The 24,507-nt window shown below is 36.6% G+C and overlaps 3 protein-coding genes across 19 annotated transcripts in view; 1 reads left to right on the forward strand and 2 right to left on the reverse strand.

Moving 5' to 3' along the window:
- The window catches only part of LOC106179021 (LIM and SH3 domain protein 1), a 35,436-nt gene extending 29,331 nt beyond the window's left edge, over positions 1-6,105 (reverse strand). For 11 of the 12 annotated variants that reach the window (XM_087016812.1, XM_024074968.2, XM_087016817.1 and 8 more), the window contains exon 1: positions 5,948-6,105. The gene's annotated coding sequence lies outside the window, so the exon portion shown is untranslated. Of the gene's footprint in view, positions 1-5,773; positions 5,893-5,947 lie in introns of those variants that run through there. The other variant, XM_024074966.2, reaches the window with a different exon arrangement.
- On the forward strand, positions 5,962-9,569 carry LOC106179047 (large ribosomal subunit protein uL14). The gene is made up of 5 exons (XM_013562548.3): positions 5,962-6,109; positions 7,475-7,558; positions 7,934-8,062; positions 8,869-8,982; positions 9,317-9,569. Exons 1-5 carry the CDS (start codon positions 6,097-6,099, stop codon positions 9,397-9,399), a joined length of 423 nt encoding a protein of 140 aa, XP_013418002.1. The 5' UTR covers positions 5,962-6,096; the 3' UTR covers positions 9,400-9,569.
- A 514-nt stretch (positions 9,570-10,083) lies between these two features.
- The window catches only part of LOC106178960 (uncharacterized), a 45,370-nt gene continuing 30,946 nt past the window's right edge, over positions 10,084-24,507 (reverse strand). For 5 of the 6 annotated variants that reach the window (XM_024074958.2, XM_024074959.2, XM_024074962.2 and 2 more), the window contains exons 3-8: positions 17,206-18,353; positions 16,914-17,019; positions 16,452-16,543; positions 15,498-15,686; positions 14,878-14,919; positions 10,084-13,064 (exon numbers count right to left, since the gene is read on the reverse strand). In XM_024074958.2, the coding sequence (XP_023930726.2) occupies positions 12,864-13,064; positions 14,878-14,919; positions 15,498-15,686; positions 16,452-16,543; positions 16,914-17,019; positions 17,206-18,353 (1,778 nt within the window). In that variant the 3' untranslated portion in view covers positions 10,084-12,863. The remainder of the gene's footprint in view (positions 13,065-14,877; positions 14,920-15,497; positions 15,687-16,451; positions 16,544-16,913; positions 17,020-17,205; positions 18,354-24,507) is intronic. The other variant, XM_024074963.2, reaches the window with a different exon arrangement.

A 24,507-nucleotide genomic window follows, 5' to 3' on the forward strand; every position in this document is an offset into this window, starting at 1 on the left:
TAAACATTTAATTAGTAGTTAGTAGTAAATTTAAACCTGACTGGTTCATGCAACCAACTATAAATTCCAAATATGACTCGCATGACCTGGAATTGATCGAAAAAGAGGGGGAATCTTCTGCACTAGGATACTTGGTTTTATAAGATCGCATTCACAACGAGTTGAGCCAGGCTTTACAAATCCTGGGGACTAAATATGGCGGTCGTACATAAAAGAAAACCGCCTAATCTTTTAATAGTCTCTCCGCCTCTCACACGACTCCCTACACGTCGTCCCTGCGGGGGGACAGTCATTAAATCTCGGCTCCATTGGGATGACATATTAGGATTTGTAAAGCCTGGCTCAACTCGTTGTGAATGCGATCCAAGACGTAAATAGATAGATCGGAATACGATGAGACAAATTGTTTCTGGACATGACCTTCAAAGTTTTATTAACAACTTATGAAGAGTGAATGTTTTTAACACAGCATACTTCAGCCTTTTAATGGACAACAATTGCCTTTCTTTTTATTTGATGAAGAACAAATTACCCCCCCCCCTTCTCCCCCATCTGATGCATTTCTGCTTTGCCATCAACATTATCTTAAAATGTTTCCGACATATTATAAACATAGTGAGTTCTCTATCTCTTCTTATCTGTCCACCTTTTAGACTTCATAAACTGTGGCTATTAATCCACTCTCACTGTGACAATGACAGGGGACAGGGGTCACTGAGGGCATTTTACTACTATTATTATCTTCAGAAGCACTACGTACTATGAATAATGCGCTGTCAGAACTGTAAAACCATAAAACATTTACCACTAAAACTTGCATAAAATTTACCCCCAGGGCCACCCCAACCTCTCTCTCTCTCTCTCTCTCAAATTTCTTTTTGATGGGAGGAAGGTAGGGTTGGGTATGGGTTAAACCCCACTTATTTTGTACACTTGGCAGTGAAAGGGTATACGCTTTGCATCTCTTTTCTAGGAATGGTTAGGTGTGAATTCAATGTTCTGAAAAAAGCCAAAATCTTAGTCAATTTTGCCAAATTTAAATTTACCCTAGAAAAAAAGGGCTCTAACAGTCAACTACATAGCCAAGATTAGCACTATCTGGGACAGGCAAAGAGCTAATTACCAGCAAATCACTCATACCACAGTCAATGCAGCTTGTCAGGCAACTACACTACTCTCAACTATGTCAAATATGACATTTAATCGGGATGACCAACATGCTGATATCTGTGATATTTACTTCTACTGGGCCTAAAGAGCAGCTGGTGACAACAACTGGGCGTTTTGAACACATGTTGGACAGCCTTAAATTGATGTGCTGACACGGATTTTGAAGTGGACATCAAAGTTGACAAATTAATCTAATTATTGCCTCTGCCAAGGAATTTTTTCACCTTCTTTGGTTTGGTAGTTGACGGTCTAATACTATAAGTAATGGGTAGATATTGATAAAATTTTGAGGGCAGGTCAGAAATGGGCTAGTTAACTTAGAATGAATTAGGTTTAGATCAATTACACATTTAACTTTATAAGTAATAAAAATGAGAAATAAACTGCATTGGCTGAGGATTGCTCTCTCTCTCTCTCTTTGAGAACTTTTCTGGTTTAGATTTGAAATTTAACGAGATAGGTTGAGGGGGGGGGGGCAGGGTCTCAAAGTGGAATATCACAGTCAACAAGTACATCCAATTTGTAAAAGCTGCTGTGCTGAAAATAGCAGGGACTATTTAAATGACAAAGCAGCTTGGCAATTGAACTAATGAACTAACTCAGGGATGTTTTAATGTGAATATTCATATCATTCAGAAAACAGTATAAGATTCCTGGGGTATGAGAATAGGACTCTAATCAATACAATTAAACCGACCTCAATCAATAATATCAGCAGACAAGTTATCAAAAAATTTACGACAGGTGACGTCTCCAACAGTAGGAGCTTTATCATGCTCATCTTTTGAGACACAAAGGGTTAAGTTAAGCCGTTCTAAATTGACTGAAAACACAGCCTAATTTGTCAACAGAGCAGCTAATAATAACCCATTCTCCTCTAGTCCATTGGTGTGCGGTGTGTCGGTTTGTCTAGAGCATTAACACTGTATTATTTATTTTGGCAGGTAAACAGGGGCTACACCCATGATCCAGGATGAAAGAACACCACGCTTTGCATACCTGTTGAATCATCTATACCTCCAATTGTCCTGAAGTTTATATATAATAAGGTGGCAAGGCAATACACACAAATATTACTCAATGACTGTTTTGCACTTATAAAATATCTACTCTACATAAATGATAGTCATATGATACTGATATGATACTTGAGCTGCCTCATAATATTAGTTAATTTGAAGAACATAAGTACTAGTATGTTCAAAATGTTCTGTGACAGATCAAATTCCAACTAGCGTGTGACTTGTAGTATGCAGGACATACTTTTTTCCATTGGCTTAGAGGCTTGATATTAGCATTGAAAATATTTACAAAATGTTTTAAAGATAATCTGCGTATGCTAATCAAGATAATGAAAACTAACCCTTTTTTCTGTCTGCTCACCACTGATTTGGTAATATATTTGAGTAACTTAAGAGTCATTTTAAAATATAAAGGAATTAGTAGTCTGGTTTATGATGAATATATCACTTAAAATATTCTTCAGACCTGTCATATCACATATATTATTCATCATGACTAAACATAAATTAGATTTCAAAGTTCCTCAGGACCTGCATATAAGAATATAACACCCACTTACATACACTTGAATACATAAGTTCAAAGCAAGTACTAGTAATTAATCATTTTCTAAAAATATCATATGAAATCTTTATGGGGTCTAAGAAGTGGATAAAACACAAACTGGCTTCAAAACATCATGTTTTTCAACTGATGGGCTGTTTGTGTACTGTGTATATTCCCAGGATAAGCACTTGGGGTTCCCTAGAAATGTCAAGGTTAATGCCACTTATTTCTAGAGGAATGACAGGTACAAGCTGAAAAGTCTGAAGAGCTTATATAAATAATAAATAGAAGAGGAAGGCATTTGTATCATCATTTGCCCAGCTACAAAATGGCAAATCCAAAGTACAGGGAAACTTTTTCCCCCTCATCTTCCAAGTGATCACTGATTTGGTTTGTTTTAGTCAAACCATTTTAAACCATTAGGAGAAAAAAGTAGTATAGTAAGCATGAAAAAGCAGTAAGCAAAGAAATTGCTATCGCTACCCCAGCCGTCCTTCAAGTCCTCTTTTCCAGCATTACTACAATTTTCTACCCAACAATTTTATTTTCTTTCTTTCGTCTTCTCACCCTCCCTCCATTTTTTCTTATGAAAAGCTTTATTCCTCAATGTTTCTTCTTTCAAAGATGCAAAAGAAAAAATTGTACCACAATACCACTTCCTTTTCACTCACAGATGTCTACTGTAACAATCTTTCCAAAGCAATTGTAATCAGTCTCTTCACATGACATGATATGTACAGATAGCATCCAGCAAGTAAATTATTACTATTAAGTCCAAAGTTTGGTAAAGTTGTGACCTGAAGAATGCAGAACAATGCCAAATACCAAATTGTTTTGATAGATTGTCTTTTAAAATATAAATATCCAGTTTTTTTTTAACTTATAGTATAGAAATATTTTTATATGCCGAAACATTCAAACGTGAGAATATATCCTGCAAAAGAATTTATGCTACATTCAGTTATATCTTTTGACATCATGCCGATTTCATAGTTCGCATTAAACAAATTTGCCATATAAGATAGCATCTTGCCATAAGGAGTTACATATCTAAATTGCACATTGATGGCTATTTTTATATCTAATCAACGGCAATCAAAACAGGAAAAGAGGGAGTATTCGGAAACAATGTAACCCAATGTATAATTTCCTTATCTATTGCTATGTTCAAAACTGTTCCAATAGTAAAAGCTTAGGTTCCAATTTGAAGGAGTAGACAATTAATTGCACCCACTGCCACTGTACTAACTCAGTGACTATGTTGGCTACACAATAGGGGATTGCATTCAAGTCTTCTTCCTGAATTTAAAATCAAAAGGATTTTCATCAAATCAGTCCCGAAATCAACACAGGTTGAAACCATTTAATTCTGGAGACACGTGCCATTAATGTGTTCCTAACACATTTGATATAACCACATGACTTATGTAGGTCTTATGTAACAGTTCTTTGACATCCATTTTCCTACTAATATAGCATCACAATGTCGAAGATATTTTGAAGATTATCATACAGAAGATGAATCACAGGATATCCTCCTTCATCATTTACATTGTGGGACACTCTCCAGACATTAAATCACAATATACCCTATCTCCTTGCAACTGAACAAATCATATACACAAAAAATCAGTGCTAGTAAATTTAAAAAAATCTGAGGCCCTGAATATTTCTTTGGAACTTTCATACCAACATTTTAAATAGTTGTTAATGGGCCTCATTTCCTCCATTTTTCATTAGCCCAGAATACAAGCACATGCACTCATAATACATTGCATTTTCATTTTTTTTTAATACAACCTATGGGAAGTGGGTAGTAGTTTCATTATAACTTGAAGAAGACAAGATGTGAAGTTAGACATGGCTGTCTAAAAGGTAAATAGAGAATTCAGAGATAATGAAATCTTGCGAGATGCAATTTTACCCTTTTAGGTCTTTAAGTAACACAGCTATTTGGCCGCAACTTACCAAAGGAAATGGGTTTTAAATTTAGCTAAACTGTGTTAATGACAAAGGAATATATTTAAAAAAAAATTAAGGACATGAAGTACAACATTTGATTCTCTTGCAAGAATAAAAACTTCACAAAACAGAATTTCAGAGTAATCAAATTAGAAATGAACAAAAGCAATGAATAAAATATGTAGTGTTATAGCCAAGTCTGACTTCGTCTTCAATACATTTTGATAAGAAAGACCAGCTTGTGCAAATGCACGAGTAATATTACAGGCTGCTTAAAGAACTTTAAAATTAACCAGACAACCTCTCTACCACGTATACTATGTAAAAAGGTCACTTACTGCAGAGTTATAAACTAAGCACCACTTTATGTAATCTCTCTGTTATAAATTTAGAAACACTTGGTGCAATCTATAAATCGCTCCACTTGTGGCCTTATGATCTATAACTTACAGGTAAAGTGTATTAGGGATGGATTTAGTGTGGGAGCCGTTTTGATTTATTCCAGATCTTTACAGTGTCAAGGCAAAAGGTGTTATAAGAGCACACTCACTGCAGTGATATACACCAACACCAACGCAAAAATTAAAAGTTGTTGAAAATACTTAGAGCTGTCATGCTATAAGATTGTGGCTAGCAAACTAACTTCTACTTAAGCCAACTAGTATATTCTTAGATTTTTGCGAAACATTAATGGCTAGTCCAAAGTGTGAAAACTTCATGTTAAGGTAAATTCATTAATGATTAAGTCACCTGTATTCAGTCCTGACGCAGTGATATCAGCTTTAAAGTTATTCAATATACCTGTTTCAGCCCCAGTACTGTATGAAGATTAAAAACAGCGGACAGTCATATAAAAGTAATTATCCTGAGTTGTTAAATGCAGCTTTTTACTGGATCAATTATTGTAAACAAACTCGTGTTAGAAGAAATTGACAAGCGAGGTACCAGTAGCAACAAATTAGGTCAATGACACTTGCTAAAAATCAGTCACAGCTGGGACTCTGTTAAGTGATTTATCATTATCACATATACACTGTTGTACGCAGTTTTCGAAATCAAGCGCCAAACTTACCTTGTTGAAAATAAAACGTAAAATTTTGTACTCAAACCGGTGGGATCGGTTTCAAAATGGCGGTAACCCCGCCCACGTGAGTACTCACATACCATATAAGGAGATAACTGTAGCGTACGTCAAATTCACAATTGAACTATATCAAATATCTTAAGTTGCCTTTAAAATACTTACTTGTATTCAAAGAACTTCTTTATCTACCGAATCCCAGCTCAACTCCAACAGGAGCGCTTGTTCCCTTGACCTAGGAGCCAACTTCCGTTTACAGTGAAATCGAGGTTGAACGCCTGCGCAGCTTACACTTCCTCTTTCTAAAATCCAAGATGTCGAAGAGAGGTTTGTGTTGAAAGTTTTCAAATATCCACTCAATCCGACATTTAATATATCCTAAAGACACTCGCCTTTATCGTTATATATAAGAAAAGAAACATAGCTAATGAAATCCAACTGTATTGCGGGACAAATTGAACTTTAGATGATAATAAAAAGCAGTATTTTTCCACGCTCGGCTGTCACCTTGATTGGATAGTAAACGATTGTCGTAAAATCGCTAAATGATATTAAAACCGGGTGCATAAACTTGAAAACCACCTACAACAACCTTGGACTGCCACATTAATCCAATACAATGCAAAAATAAACTATAACAAGTGGTTAAAGCCTTCAAACCGAATGTCGTAAAGTCCCCATATACCTCCATAGAGACAATAAAATAGAATGAGCTTCTGAAACAAGAAAAATCCAGTTCCAACATAATAATCGAAATAAAATACTGCCGGGCATCGGAGCGGCCTAAAACTTGGCACGCTTACCGCTAATACTGCAGGCTACATCATCCCGTCGCTCGTTTGTAAATTCCGTGCATGGCATACGCACAATCAAACCGTAAAAAACAAATTCTCGGGGTGTCGTTGGCTAGGTCCACTCAACAATCCAATTCAGGAAATGACGTAACCGCAGAGGTCGCATTGTCCAATGGCATGGCTTCTTTTTCGTAATGGTAGGTTAGAGTGGACCTGGCCAACGACACCCCGAGAATTTGTTTTTTACGGTTTGATTGTGCGTATGCCATGCACGGAATTTACAAACGAGCGACGGGATGATGTAGCCTGCAGTATTAGCGGTAAGCGTGCCAAGTTTTAGGCCGCTCCGATGCCCGGCAGTATTTTATTTCGATTATTATGTTGGAACTGGATTTTTCTTGTTTCAGAAGCTCATTCTATTTTATTGTCTCTATGGAGGTATATGGGGACTTTACGACATTCGGTTTGAAGGCTTTAACCACTTGTTATAGTTTATTTTTGCATTGTATTGGATTAATGTGGCAGTCCAAGGTTGTTGTAGGTGGTTTTCAAGTTTATGCACCCGGTTTTAATATCATTTAGCGATTTTACGACAATCGTTTACTATCCAATCAAGGTGACAGCCGAGCGTGTATTTTTCCGAAGGGCACCTGCAACTCGAGGCTTCCCACACATATATTCACAAGCAAAGATAATTCATTTTACTATTTCATCAAACTGCCAGAGGCCGTGGCATGTTGTATATCTTGCTGTCATGACCTTTGATCCTGCCCCCTTCAAATTTCGTGGGGAGAAATTTGTTGTTGCTCGGGTTCTGCTCTAAGTACATTTACACGTTTTCAGCAATTTTTTATGGCTATTTAATTTTATAATTCTTACGTGTGACAATTGTTTACAGGACGTGGAGGTTCCTCCGGAGGGAAATTCCGTATTTCCCTGGGTCTGCCAGTGGGCGCAGTCATGAACTGTGCTGACAACACAGGTACAGTGCTTTTCACGTTTTTTTTTTACACCCCCGTTATTTAACCATTTTTTAAAAAACAAAAGGCGCTGTTGCATATGACTAGTAATTAAAATATATTTTTTGTGTAAGAGCGTCAAGGTGCATCCTACCAGCACTGATCTCTGGCCTGTAATTACTAGAAAGTGTGGTAATTATAGTTAGTAAATGCAAGGTTACTATAGTCCAGTCTGGAGCAGGGATGAGGAACTGAAAAGAATTTGACTATTCATTTAACAAAACAAATCAAACGATCTCCACTTGCCCTAGTTAACAGTTTCAATGTCATTCTCAAGACACTGAAAAGCCTTAGATTGAATGTTTTGTCAGACATAATATGGTCTCCAATATTTCCAGGTGGTAAAAACCTATACATCATATCCGTGAAAGGCATCAAAGGTCGTCTGAACAGACTGCCAGCTGCTGGCAGTGGCGACATGGTCATGGCTACAGTCAAGAAAGGAAAGCCAGAATTAAGGAAAAAGGGTAAGTCTCGTCATTGATGTATCATGTCAAGTGGTTCAAAACAGTGCAAAGATCGGCCACATATGAGAAAATGTAATCTTCTTAGTTAGTAGACTTGGATCGAAATGTCTTGTTGGGCACAAATGTACACATTATGAGGGGCATGCTTATCTTAAAGACTTAAAAATACATTTTCATTCTTATATGAGACTGTTGATTAGGATGTGTCATTTAAGAATGATATGGATAAGCCATGTTTTTGTTAAGGGTACAAAATTCAAGCACCAACAACTGGTTTATTATCAATTCATCATTTAGCTTCTTTAATCATCTATTTTTTTTTTTTTTTTCTTTTTATGAAATTGGATTGTTTTAGACTCGGAAAAAAACTTAATTCAGCTGTGTTTGGCATTAAGATTAAAGCAAGATTGTTACTCAAATCAGCATCTATTTCTGGTATTATTGATGACCTCCAATTTTTAGATGTTTATCTAAGGCATCACGACTGCATTTTTTCTTGGATTTTGAAGAATTGAAATGCAAGACTTTGTGTTCAGTGCAAACTCCAGCTGACTATTTTAGACACTTCATGTGGCAGAGGGTGCACTGGCTAGCTGTTTCTGCTCTGACAACGGCTGTTTCAAACCCACTTAATATTAACCCTCCTATTTTTAGTTAACACTTCTGGGTTTATAGTGGCGAGAGGTAAATTGTCTTCTTCCCCCTTTGTGTGTTGGCAACACATAAAAGTTGTATTCTGTGGTATACATGATATGCTTAACTTAATCAGGGTCTCTAAATGTAGCAGTCGTATGTTATTATTCTAGTCCATCCTGCAGTAGTGGTTCGGCAGCGGAAAAGCATAAGGCGGAAGGACGGGGTGTTCATATACTTTGAAGACAATGCGGGGGTCATAGTAAACAACAAAGGAGAGATGAAGGGTAAGTGAACATGGGATGCATAGAGATAAAAAGTTGACAAAATGAATGTAAGAAAGATTCTGTGTTCAAAACCAGCAGAAAGTGGGATAAACAGACCAAAGGATTAGGTTTTTCATTCTTTTATTGGCATGAATTTTTATCTGTTGGTATGAAGAATAGAATGTCATTAATACAAATTGATTTTTTTTTTTTGTAAATAGAATTTCCATGGTCCACTGTCTAAGAAATATATTCTGCATTAATTTTTTTCTTGACAGAAACGATGCTATTCTGACAGGTTCACATTTGTTGTTATTTGTACAAATTAAGAATTGTTATGCTCTCTGTTTCCTAGGTTCTGCCATCACTGGTCCAGTGGCAAAGGAGTGTGCTGATCTCTGGCCCCGTATTGCCTCCAATGCCAGCTGTATCTGCTAGACGCCCCTGGACACCATTACAAACTGAACTCCAGGAATATAATGGACCATTTAATACCACCACCAACTGCTCCTGAGAGCAGTCCGATAACTGATTCAGCAATTATGAACACTCCTTTTTCATGTACAGAAAAAAAGAAAATAATAATTAAAAAAACCCTTGGAAGAGAAGTTTGTGTTCTTTTTATTTTAGTTGAAATTCTTCAATTCTTATTTGGGTTTTGTGTTAAAAAAACCAACATTGATTGTGGTTGCTTAGGAGGGTAATGAAATGATAAGCTGGAAGCGGACACTTGAAAATATGAGGAAAATGCATATTTGAGAGGCATGTAAAACTGTACATTGGGGATAGAAATGAAAATCCACTAATTGTACATGTGGCATTTGCTTGTTGAGGGTCTTTTCTCAAATGGTTCAAAATTCCTTTCCAGACATCTCAGTAAATAACAAGATCCATCTGCACGTGAAATCCTACAGATGAAAAAAATCTTGTCCTTCATGGATGTGCTTCAATCATTTCTATGCAGGCTCTTCTTGAAAACGTTTTCAAAGAGTTCTAGACAGATGCTTGAAATAATTGCATTCCCACCTACACGTAAATGTGTACTGTTAAAGTCGTGTACCATTTTCACCAATTAAATTGCCTCGATTTACCTGCGCGGTTTCACTCGAGAAGACTAGAAAGTGGCTGTTGAAGCAATTTATTATTCACTTGTTAATACCATCGTATAAATACAATAAGCCTCCTCATGGCCCCCATTACTTATATAATAATCATTATAATACTCTGTAGTTGTGATTTATAATAAAAATATACGCATGGAAGAGAGTAAAGGTGACCCATTTCAAGTACTGGCAAAGTCCTATCTCACTGCTAACAAGAACTTTTTGGGCATGAACATTTTAACTTTTAGGAAAGGAAATAACTTTTATCAAAAGTGTACCTTCATAGCATCATAACTTAATCCGTTTTCAAATGCCTATATCACTGTTATCTCCCCCCTGCTTATGTGAATAAGACCTTGCAAGCCCTCATCTAAGTGAACAAATGAACCAAAGCAATAGCGCATTCCTAATACATGCAGGAATGATATCCCTGGACCATGCTACATACTATTTCATATGTACAAATGTTTAACAATAACTGCCATCAAGTCTGGCGTAACATTCACTCATTAAGTAAAATGAGTGGTTTCCCACTAGATCAGGGACAACTGGCAAAATTAAATTTTTTTAGCGAACTTATCTTAAGCATTATGCGAAACTTCTACACTAGTGGGAGGTTGAAATATTTTTTTACTCTACTGTTAAACAGAGTGTCCTTCGTTTCTGGTCAGATCAGAGTTGCACTGGTTCTCGTGGTGAAATAACACACTGGCAAGTGTCTGTCCCTGAACTTGAAATCGATGTCAATTTGACTAGAGGAAAGGGGTGAAACTGCTACCACATCCAAATTTACTTCCTTGATAGTAATCATGTTAGAACAATGGTATAAATGTGGGTACGCTGGGTATGGTTATAATCCACCAAAATAAAATAATCCCCTGCCCACAAAAACATGACTGGTCCACAATCAAATCCTACAAAATCTGGGGATCCCACGTTGTGAATAAACCCTGATACAGTATTAAGTGCGCTATATTAATTTTAATATATAGTATTATTAACTTATAAATGGTTCTTCGGAAGTCTATGCAGCATAGAAAGATTTCTGTGATGTAAAACACTCAAATAAAGCAGACCAATCACTTACAGTAATATTCCTTTTATAGGCAATGGCAACTTTCTCTCATTCATTCACTGTAAATATAAATGGAACCTGCTTTTTGGTCAATGCTTGGAATATGGCCAACCAAAATGACCAATCTATTTCTTAAAGGGTAGAGGCATTCTTAGGTCTTTTAGAACTTTTTATCACATTTCTATAGCCTTTTAAAGCAAGGAAGAACAAAAGACGCTGACAAAGTTGTTAAATTATAGCATTAACACCCAACCATATAATAAGTTTGTAGAGATTTAATGCATCTACTTCAAAGAAAAAAAAAACACAAGTAGGAGTGCCTCATAATTTACAAAAACATTGCATATTTGTTTATATACTGGCTGAGGTTTATGTTACGGACTAGTATACAACTGATAACTTGGAGTAAAATAAATATCAACATTATATGGATTGCATTAAATCTTAATATTGTTCATTAGCAACAAACTTATGGCAAATGTCATTTAATTCTTTAAATCCACCTTACAGCAAGATGAAGAGACTACAAAAGATCTATTTGCACATTTTCTTTCTCCTTTTTAGGCTAAATATGATCAAATAGGGATGCTATTTTCTTTGCCCCCAAACAATGAAATATCATGGTGAATCAAGCTTTAAACCACACACTGGGAGAGCAATACAGGAGTTTGAAGGTCTGCTTAAGTAGGGAAACCACTTCCCATTGACTTTAACCAGAAAGCCCCTCTTAGATCTTGACTCAATTACATCACACTTACCCAAACCTGTACAAATATGATGGAGAGCAGAATGCCTGTTACACGTATTCTGGAGTTTTCTTACATTGGTAAAACATTTAAACCATGTCAATTACTTCATTGCGTTAGTTGTGCAAATAACACAATCCTAGGTTTTAAAGTTTGCACATCTAACACAATCACTTCAATAACTCTATTTCTTCACTCTCCCATAGGGACATACACCAATTACCCCAGCCTGATTACAATGCCAAGGTTTTGCTAAGCATTTAATACATAATAACCAGCTGTCTTCCACCCATTCAACTATACATAAAATAAAAGTATACTTAAATATCATTTCAGAGTAAAAATAACAAGTGCTAATACATTATATGATATATATATCTAGTTATATACACTAGTATTTAACAGTTGAGTAAAACTTATCATTAGTGAACAATTATTTTTCTAAGTGAAATAAGTGAAAAAAAAGTATTTGTATATTTGTATGTTGATTTATAATATTTCCATTTTTATGGTTTTAGGTATAAAATAATGTTGTTAAAAATGTAGTGTTTTATAGCAATACAAAGGGTTTTTTTTTTATTTCCATTTTTCTTCTACAAAAAGGGCAATTTTTTTTTCTTTGTTCAAAAATGCACAAATGATATTTCTTTTTCAAAAGCAAGAACTTTCTGTGAGATATTATGTAAGCATCCACCCTCATTCAGGATTAACGAAAACTTTCCCCACTTTTTCCTGAATTTAATTTATGCCGCTCCAGCTCAACTTCCCTTACGTACACTGGAGTTTCTGTTGAAAGGGCTATTCACACACCCCTTTTGTAGAAAATAAATAACTTCTTTTAAGATGTACAAAATTCTTCTACTTTTTCTAACTCCAGTAATTGATGGTATGTAGCTGTATAATTTAATATAAATTTCTAAGTTATGTATCAGTATTAAATAGTTTGGTTCCAATACATATTCACTTCTTGACGAAGGTTCAAAGAGGTGGATGAATATTCTCAGGAACAAAGATTTCCAGGAACTCTTCATCTCCACTGGAACTTCTTCGTATTCTCATTTCCTTGCGTTTGGTTGCCAGCATGCGTTTGCGTGCCTCGTCGCGCTTTTTGGCAGCCTCCGATCTTGGAGTCTTCGGCCTTGGTGAGTGTTTAACTGGAGTTTTGACTTTGGAAGACATCTGAGACAGAAGAAAAAAAAATATTTCATTAGAAGGTGGTACTTGTCAGAGTTAACAAAATCCAACTCTCAAATTATTTGTATCCTGCTTAAGATGGCAGACACTAGCTCAAGATTTCATTTTTTTCTCAACTCAGGGTAGATCCCATCAGAGATGAACGCTAAACAGGGAATCGATTTTTTTTTTTGAAAAAGACGGTGCATGAATCTAAGCTATTGACCTCCACATCTTCCACATTTCCTAAAGAAAAAAGAAAGACGACGACCTTCAATGTGTTAACAGGCCTGCAGGCAGGGGGATCGAACAAACCTCCCTTTTTGGCAGGGAAAAGGTCTGGGTAAAATTTGATCTAGGTACGGGAAGGTTTCATGGTTTAAAGGTGCACTTTATCAGAAAAAGGACTTCTTCCCTTTGAAATTGGTGGCTACGGGCCTGTTTAAGAATAGTGAATCCAACACCCAAGTGTATGTGACAAAATATTCCAGTCTCATGAAACAGATACTAAAAAATAAAAATAAAAATAAAAAGTTAACCATACCCATACAGGCCAGCAGACCCCACAGCCATTTTTCTGTTCAAGAACAGATTTTTGTCACTTTCTCTCAAAAGTTTCCATATAACCGTTCATAACAAAGTGTGCACCATAAAAAGTGAACCATGGATAGATAATTTTTTTTTTACACTGATGAAAGCTATTGTGCGCGACAACATACAATTCATTTATGAATATCTTCTCTAATCTGCCACACTCTTAACAGCAATTGCTACAATAATTGACAAATATTTTGTACTCCAAGATCATTAAAATGCAGCAGCATCTTCATATATTAACAATTATTAAATATTTAATTACTTCATGGATAAAAACAAGGTATTTAGAAATCTTGTTTGAAAAAAAAAAAATGCAATCCTTGGTTGCTGGAACATGCTATTATTAAATCAGTATCTCAAGTGAAATGAATTGAGTGTTCATATTCTTGGGTATAGTAATTATAATTATTAATCCATTCTTGAAGTTCTAATATAACTGTTGCTCAGGGCTATAAAAGTGAAAGGTATGGGTGGGGGTGGAACTTAAGATGACTTTTAAAATCTACCTGTGACTGTGTTCTAGAATAAGTATGAAAAATTATATGGTGCTGAAATAAATGCAGTTAATCTAAAATGCAATACTGGCATCGGAATGATTTTCAAAAACAAATGTTTCAAACAAAAAGATTCCAATGGCCAAAAACTAATTTCACTTCCATGACTCAATCTTTTTCACAAAAAATTTAGCATGTTTCTTTTTTTCTCACTCATATATGAATCTTTTACTATAATACTCTAGCTCAAAAATTATTTCAACAAAACCCAGAAAAACAAAGAGCAAAATGTGCTTGAATTGATATGCTGGTGTCCCAATATTCCAACTGTGTTCCACTAATATCCTATGATACTAATTCTGTGGTACCAAATCACATGATAGAAGATAACAGCACAAAGAAAAACAGCTACCACTAACAAACATATTGTAATTCAATCAGATACAGAATAACCACTTAGGCAGAAAAAATCTAAAATGTTTGTCATTCTAAATATTCTGAATATACAGCAAAAACTCTTAGATAAGCCAATTTGTTTCTAAACCTGATAGCATCTATTTTATGCTGTGTCATCTTTCATGTGAAGCCTAAACAGAAGATGAAACAAAATGGAAAATGTGATCAGTTGTAGCTGTTAGTAGTAATAGTAGAATGAAAGAAGATGTATTGGTGAGAATCTCAATACAGAAACAGGCCACATCAAATGGGTTCAGTACAAATTACTGTACCTCTTCCTCTTCCACATCTAAATGGAGGACGGAACAAGATTCCTAAAATATCAAATTTTCAATGAACAGGCATACAACCACTTGCAACACTTTTTTACACGACATCATACATGAAACAGAAGGTGGCATCACAACAATACTGAAAGCTTCACAAGTTTTTGTGACATCATCAATTTGTCAAACGTTATTGCATCACAGCTCTGTGACATCACCGCTGAAGCATTAAGTTACATCACAAAGTTGTGAGAGTCACGTGGCATCACAGCAAAAAGCAAGTGAGATTACTTAAACACTGCCAATATCCCAAGAGACATCATAGAGCCATTTCTGATGTCATAATATCAGTAAAGTAACTTGTGACATCACATATAAGGCCTGTTAAATAACAATTTGCAAGGTGCCAACTTATTTGATGTCTAAACCCTGACAAATTATTCATAGACTGCTTCTTTCATGTAGTCAGTGAAATTGTGATGTCACAAAGTTCAAACTGCTTTATGTGAAATAATTAAATCAGTTTAAGCATAGTTACAATCATCAAAGTCAAATGTCTGACAAATGACTGACAAGCAATCACCCATGTGTTAAACAAACAAAGAATTAAGAGAATTAAGAATTACTTTTTTCTCATCACTAAGTGGTGTCACGTCGTCATTCTTTTCCTCTGGCATGTCCCTCCATCCACTGGCACGCATTCGATCAATCTGCACAAACATGGAGTCCAAATCCTCGATCTGAAGTAAAACCATATCCCAGAACCCAGCGAGGTCTCCTCCTCGTGTCTCAAATGGATCATCTGGATCAGGGCTCTAAAATATCATGGTTTTAAGCACATTTAAGATGTTTTTGATTGAGCATTATATCTTAGCTATAGTACAGTTGTACCATTAAAGGGATAATAACTCTTCGTTTTGGCCAAAAAATGAATTTTCCTGGAGTAAACAACAATTTTCCCATGCTTACCAATGGTTAATGAATCCATTTTTACATTCAAAGTTAGTCCCTGGTCTTTTTCTAAAAAAGTTTGGTTTTTTGTTAAAATCTCTTAAGAGATTTTAACAGAGTATAGCCATCAATGGAGGTCACGTGATCTGAAGACAAGCTCAGATATCAGAATACTAGCTATAACTGCTGTTTTCGTCATAAAACAGAATACATTATATTTCTGTGAGTTATTCACAATGTTTTTATTGTGAAATATAGATTTCATACGAAGAGTTATTATCCCTTTAAGCAAATGAGAGGTTTTACAAAAAAGGGAACTTAATTCTCTTTTACCACTTTGCTTCCCATGCCCTGGTTCCAGTTGTCTAAATGGGCAAAAATCTTTTATTCATTCATTTTTCTCTAGACCATTAGTCTTGTTAAACTCTGGCACCCAGGGGCGAAATCCGTGGTCTGTCAATCAAATGGTCAATGCTCACAGTAAATGTATATCCAAAATATTGTTGGCAGAAAATTCAATGAACCACTCTACATCAACCACAATCTTGGAGTGGAACACTGTCACAGTGACTATATACAGGACAAGGAAATGCAAAAAATTCTTCATATCAATTACAACAAATACTCACCAAATTTTTCTCACACAGCTCCCCAAACTGTTTAAACTTTAAGTGGAGCATGAGGTGTGCTTTCCCAGTGGCTGCTCTCAGGATTCCAGCCACTGCAAGAGGAGAAAATAATTTTCATTCCAGTATCTAAAAAACCTGACAATGGGTTGTATTTTATACATATCTTATAAAAATTTTCATTCCAATATTAAAAATACCTGGCACTGGGTTTTATGTAACACATATCTTATAAATATGTACATCTCTCTGAATCATGGCAAGTTGGTGTGACATATTAATAAGATAGTAGTCGGTTTTCTGGGAGAGTCGTGATCAGACCCCCCCCCCCCAACCCCCCGAGGGTCAACCAATGCCACTTTTCACTATATCAACCCCCATAGCAGGCAAAACAAGAGATGATTACAAGGTTATAAAATTAGCTGAGTTTACTCATGAATGAGTGGAGAGCATCAGTGCACGCACCATCATCAGAGAGGTCCTCCTGCTGCAGGTCAGCCTCCGCCAGGTCACACAAGTGCTGCAGACGACGCTCCTCTTCATGCATCACGTTCAGGAAATAGTGGCCATCCTGGAGAGAGAGTCAAAATGTTTTTTTTTTTTTTTTATAATTCTACTCTTTTTAAAAGTTAGTTTAACAGATTTTGCCTTGTTATTCTTCTTTGCTGACATAAAACCTGACCAAATGCTTATGAATCTGTATAATGTTTAGGAGCTCAGGGTGTCTAATCAACTACCTTTCTTTGAAAACTATTACCTTCTTAGGCGTGGACTCCTGTATGGTCCCTGCTACAATATCTCTAAGCTTCAAAGCCTCATCTGTCTCATCATTACATTCTGTGCCGTTCCTCCTCTCAGTGGCATCTTCCACCAACTCATCACTTTCACTTTCCTCGGCATCTTTGGCAAAATTGTCTTCTCCCTTTTCACCTACATTGTCTATCACCTCCTGTCCATTTTCATCTTCATCTTGTTCCCTTGTTATCAGAGCTTCAGAGTTGGGTGTACTTTCTCCTTGTTCCGCACACGAATTTAAGTGATTCTCACTGATCATTTGGTCTTGGTTAAGGTCACTATTGTCCAAGGAATCACTTGTTTTAGGCACATCACAGTTGGCAGCTACATCTTCAACATCACCTTCATGGGTAAAGTCTACACTGAGTTCCTGTTCATGTTCCTGAGACGATGGATGCACTTCATCATTTTGTTGTTGTTGTTGTAATTGCTGCTGTTTTTGTTGCTGTCGTAAATCAGCATAAACGTTCCTTATTTGTTCATTGACAATGTCAGCTGCCAGCATGTCTGTTAAATCACTATATGCCGACGTGGCAGAGACCTGGGAGTCTGATTGATGTACTTCTCGTCCCACGCTAACATCACTACCGTTCTCCTGGGAAACTGACTCCTCTGAAATTACTGCAGAGATATCATCGTGTTTATTATCATCTGTTATCTCAGTCCTTGTGTCTGCAATTCCAACTGAGTATCCATTTTGCTGAAGATGCCTACTTTCACTTTCACTTTCCACCTGACCTTGACCTGAGGTCTCAACATGACCTCCACTGACTTCCTCCTGACCTTCACATTGTTCCCTTTCAGGTTTAGAGTCTGTATCAATGTCAACTGCTTTCAAGTCCGAGCCGTAGCTGCTGTGACCATTATAACCCGCAGATGACACACTGAGTCTCAAATAAGACTTTTGTGAGTGTGACTGGTTTGATGACATATCTGCATCAGATGTGGGAATACTGGTCTGTAACACTGAGGAATAGCCATCGGAATGGTGGCTTGTATTGGAATCAGAGCCCTCTGGTGGTCTGTGGTTTTCACCTGTGGCATCTCCATCTTCTGCATCCTCTCCTATATGTTTGATGTGCTTTCTCCTGGCAGGTATCGGCCTGTCTCCTATAACGTACAAAAAAATTCAACAATAATATGAAAAGTTTTGTCAAAATCTCTTATTTACAGATATGCAGACATCTAATATGAAACTGAAAAAGCACATCATTTGAAACAAAAAAACTTCTCCCTCCTACTCTCTGCATCCATCCGTCCATCCATTCATCTATCCATCCATCTATCCATTCATCTATATCCATCCACCCATCAATGCACCCAAACTTGAGAAGAAAGTTATAAGGACAAGCATGCAAGCAGTCGTATTCCATCATATCCAGCAACATGACTCACACTGTAATCTACAGCTAATAGGAGCTGGAAGGCCCTCTTGGGGCTACAGCAAGCTCACAATTTACATCAATGGATCGGTAAATGATGGAAGATGACCGCCATCGCTTGTCAAATTATTGTTGGGGACATGACCCCGGGTCAATCTGGACATTTTTTTTCTTTCTTTTTTTGAATTGCGCTTAATTTCACATTCAAAAATTTTTCAATTATTTTTCTTTAGTCAGTCTAGAATTTTAGGATAATTTTAAGGAAAATAATCACATACTACTGTGGTCATAGATGACACTAATAACTAATCACTGCAAATCAAACAATGGCCAAAACATGTAGGGAAATGGGATTCTGCACAGTTAACACTCACCCTCTGCCCAGTTCTGTGTAAGCCAAAGTAATATAATGGCCCATCTCTTCTCCTCTCCAAACTGGTAAATGACCAGCTTGAGGAAGAAAATGAGACAATTTGCATGGTTTAAACTTGCATGATGCCCAAGTCTGTATACGCCTAAGTAATATAATGGCCCATTTCCTTTGCATAGTGGTCATTGGAAAGCATGAGGTCATTTTTTAGCAGAGACACCGTTGTTAATATGGGATTTTTCTTATTTGGAGTCTATGCACCACAAGCAATAAGGGCTTGCTATCAGTCATAGATATGTAGACACTAAATATGTGTGGGTGTGGCAGTGGCAATGATTCATGTTGTTCCATAGATCATTAGCTAATTGGGGCATTATAGATTCAAGAAATATGTAGTTTGTCTGAAGTTGAAGTCCTATCCAAAAACACTAGTATTTTATAGATTTCTGCTTAAAATATTACTACTCTGCCATCCACGTTTAGGATAACAAAAAACTCTTTAAACAAATAGGTGTACTTGGTGGTTAAAAGGACATTGTGGTAAAAATGGTGGTTATTTCTAAGAAATCATTTCTGCAAGTGATAATGGAAGTTTTTACAACATCAGTAGATTGTTATGAGGACAATTTCCTGTCAATGATACCTTTGATGTGTGTGGAAGGTGTCTGATAACTTAATAGTTCTCGGAACCGTTAAGCTATATGTTGTGTATGAGTGTGTAATGCATGTACTACAAAGTCTGTATATTAAGGGGAACAAAATCTAAATTTCTGTCTATCCTGCAGTCATGAATGTATTTTTTTTACTTCAGGAAACAACTTTTGACCCCCCCCCCCCCCCCCCATGTAATCACTCTATAATATTCCTGTTCATAGCTCAGGGGTTAATGAAGAAACAAATTGGTAAGAAAAGCTCCAATCACATGTTGTTTACTTACAGAAACTAAAGCTAAAAAATTTAAGCTAGAATTTCCTCAACGTTGTGTGTAGCACGTATATTTGCGTGATCTAGAGTTACACCTTGCCTGAGTATGTATAAACAGTATGAGTCATCTTTCACCTGATGTGGATGTTTTTATACTGTTACAGTATTATTTCAATCGTTTCTGTGTGTGTGTGTGTGTGTGTGTGTGTGTGTATGTATGTGTGCGCACGCACGCAAACGCATGGGTGCTTGTCTGTGTTTGCCAAGACCACGTCTACTTGGCACAGTTTGTTGGTGGGTCCTCCTTCATATGTAGAGGGAGAAGAGAGGTTAAGTAGTCAGTAAATGCATGAATTTTGTATACTTCCTATATAACTGGCATGAACGTATCTGTATGTCCTTTCATCCCTGTATTTCCTAAATCTTATACACTACCACTTTTTATTCCCAAAAGAAGAATGTGCCATCTTTCATATAAAACATCCATGTTTCAGTAGTGCCTAGTACAGTGTTTGTATTCATACTGATACTCTAATGTATGCTGACACATTTAATTCTTCTGCATACCACACTTTTATCTTTTACCATTATGTGGCACAGCAAGGTATATCAATGTGGAACAGGTTTTATGGGATTATATTCACTTTCACTGCATGTTTTATCATAATTCATGTGCATAAGTGAGCCTTTAACAAACATCCGTCATTGCCGCAGCAACAATTTTTCAAAACCACCATAATACGTGTGTATAAAAGTGTAGATAAAATAACTAATAGGTAATGCATGCTACATACATACTTATACAGGTACATCATGATGTACACGTACACACACAAGCACCTGCACAAGAACACACACACACACACACACACACACACACACACACACACTTCCCAACAGGTAACAGTATAATAATGGTACATGAAGATACGTGCCATAGAGACAAGGTGCAAAGATGTGGAGGAGGTTCCCCATGTCTGGTCCTGTGTTCCAAGAAATATTCCCAGGAATATGTCAGTTTTTTTGTTTTTTTTTTAAACTTATTTCAGTGTGTAATGCTCCCTGTTATTCCTCCAAGAAAATCAATGTCAGGTATCCCGTTTATAGGCTATATCCAAGTGTATTACTGTCATAAGTGCTATGTATCCTTTATACAAGTACGTCCTGATGTAGTAAAGATAACTGTCCAGCATTTTGTCCATGACTTCAGGTTATTGATATACATCCTGTTGAATAAAAGAATAAATCCAATGGAAAGGTGGTGGATTTGAGATAAAAATAAAGGGAAAAAAAAGAAAATATGTCTCAAAATCAATTTCAAAAGGACACTGATTTCAATTCTACATGTGATAAAAATGAGGAAACTAGAAAGGTTGCACTGCATCCTCCCATTCCGAGAAGTATCTTTATACCAGATATTACTTGCAAAAACAATTATCTATTTTGCTTCTTCTAAAACGTTCAATAAAAATATTTTCAACCAGCAGTCAAAGGTCATAATGCTTCCTGTACAGTACGGTTTTTATTGTGACCAGAAGTCATTCGTCTACACCCAAATATAAAAGATCTGGACCAAAGCCCCTCTCAGACGACTACTAAGCTCTTAGTTTCCTAGTAATAATTCTTCCCTCAGTGAATTATATACCAGTCTCCCAGGTCAATACCCTAGACCCAAGAATTCCCTGGAAAATGAACGTTCATCAGGTTTCTTAGAAAATAATTGCACTTCAGTATCCGAAGTAGCACATCTATGCTATTACTAGTTACTGCAGCGGTTACAAGATCAATGCTTATATCCTAATATCCCTTGTGGAGATAGAAAATATAGCATTCACCCCAACATGTAAAAATCACACCATATTTCAAGCATCTCAGTTCCTACAAACTAAAACATCTATATAACATCTATGCTTTTATGTAGCCTCAGGGATGAATGAGAGATATTTCACCAAATCCTTGCATCTATTTTCCTTAGCTAAAGAGGCCAACAATTATTAAGTTGCCTAGATGTACTCGTATGGTGGTGAAAAATAAAATATGAATTTCAAAAATAAAAAACCAAAAGAAAAAATCAGCACAATTACTCATACCAGGCTCTAACATTAAACGACTAATGCAGCCAGCATATCGCTGCGATCTCCGTGATCCCTAATATTCCTCCTAGATATCAAAGCACATGTGGAACATATACACAGAAGCCATAGTTTACATTCCTGCCTGGATAACCAAATATAACTGTTCTCATCCTTGCTCTATTAATCTCAATAGCCCATCATGCTAGGGGCATGTGCTACAAATAAACATACAATTCCTGTCATTCTTTTGTAAACCTACCCCTCACATAAAAGAGAAACATGTAACAATATGCTATACATCACCCTGTTTTTTATATGTTTCAATTGTCTAAAAAAAAAACTTCCGCTTTAGCTTATCACTAATTCTAGTTATCTTATCCTGTATCTTGTAAATCTCCACACAGTCATATACATAGATCACGTATATGGTATCAATCTCTTCCCATATATATATATATATACCAGCCTGTCTGCTTACTACTACAAAGACCCCTCCATTCCAAGAAGACTGTTACTCTGAATCAATGGTTTATATGTACCACACTGTATAGAAGTCTTGCACAACTACAACTGCCAGCACCGGTTTGTATCTGCACTGCCCTTTTACGTCTATCTCTCAGCTGGTGAAAATACAGACAGTTTGTGCTATGTTCTACCCGGCAATCAGTAATGAAAACACACACTTAGTGTTGTGTCTTATAGCAGGGAAGTGATCCAAGTGCTCCACCTGCATTCAACAACCTCTGATTTTTTCTTCCTGCTGATCTCTGCTCTCATGGCATTAGTAACAACAAGCACTGCTTTTGATCCTCCCATCAATGGACCAACACCATTTGCAACAGTCGTAATTATTGGTTGTTTTTGCCTTATGTGAGGACATAAGAAATGTAACCATTGGCTGATATCTCCCATGAGGTTTTTTTGCAGCATTTCTGCTTGCTGCTAGATAGGAACAGATGAAAGCAGACAGTAATCATGTTCAAAAAGTCAACTATCTTAAGCACTGCTGACTAACACACATTGGGTTTTCGTCTATTTGAACCTCAGCAAGTACACCTTCCAGGTGCGGTACTTGTTCAAGCCAATGATTATAATCTCCTTCTTTCCCAATCAATCATGTATGAATGCTACAGTTTTACAACCTCATCAACATGATGTCTAACATATTGTTTTTACCTGTTCAGCAATGGAGTCTCGATGCAAAATTTACTGATAAAATGACCTCAAAAACATGCCATACCTAGACGGAAGTGACCCAAAAAATCTGCCTTGATATGGTCCAGCTAAGTTCTAATAGAAGTGCCAAAACATACAGACATGCAGGTAAATCCAGGTAAAACGGCTGCTGACCTATACACAGACACTCCAGGCTGCCATATTTTCCAGCTGGTGATGGCCATCATATGCATCATTACTTTTAATACCACTCGTTACGTCTTGTAATCAAATTACTGGCACTTCAAGCTGAATGTGGCTTTGAAATTTAAACACATGCATATATATACCTTAAATCAGGTGCAGGCAAAACATAACCATGTGCTAAACATTTCACACTGGTAGGGAAATAGACGCCACTGACCAAACTGCCATATCCATAACACCGTGAGCCATTTGATGGTCATTTGGCTGGCTGACCAGACTACCTGACCAACTTGAAGTCTAAATCACTGAGTACTTGATTGATGTAGCTCTTCTGTCTAAATATACAATACTGTCTTTCAAACTATCTATCCAACTTTCTGTTTGTTTGCCTGCCTGTCTGAATGTCTATCAACCTTAAAAATTACTGAATGGCATACTACCTGCTAAGCCAGGTAACCAACAAATATCAGATTTTCAATTTTCACGATTAATCTCTACTGAGTTTTCTCTCATTACTGAACACAAGGATCAGAAAATGCCAACCCTATCCGTTTGCTTCTTCTTCACTCTCTTTCCACTTTGCCATGCCCATTTATCACAAATATAGAAATCAATTTGGCTTTCCTTCTCGCTTATTTCCAACTGGAAGTAATAACAAGATTGAAGTAACCATGTAAATGCTGACCTCTCAATGATCCATTAACTCTCTCTGCATCAAATCAACAAATTTCACAGAAAACTCCCATGTTTATATAATCAACACACACAAATCAGAGACTGAAGCACTGTAATCACATCTCAACTCCACTGGCGTATTCAGTGTTCTCCAAAAGTTAAAGATCACTCCTACTGCTTTAAATAATCAGTGTTCACCAAATGTTGAAGATCAGGCCCACGGGTTTAAATAAATGGTAAAAAATCTTGAAATGTGTTATTACGTGACTTCTCTTATGTCTTCTGTCCAAGACAACCCAGGGGGTTACACACTCAACCAGACAGTGTTACCTAATGACTGAGGCATGCAGCATCAGGCAACAGCTGAGCCCTAAAGGAAACCACAGTAAGTAGAAATGATTCAGCTACCACAAGATCAGCAAACAACATGGCTATTTGCTTTGAGCTTTGTCACTGCTGTAACACATGTAGTTTTG

Source organism: Lingula anatina, chromosome 7, assembly GCF_051362555.1.
Source record: "Lingula anatina isolate TDL-2025a chromosome 7, LinAna3.0, whole genome shotgun sequence".
Classification (NCBI taxonomy): Eukaryota; Metazoa; Brachiopoda; class Lingulata; order Lingulida; family Lingulidae; genus Lingula; species Lingula anatina.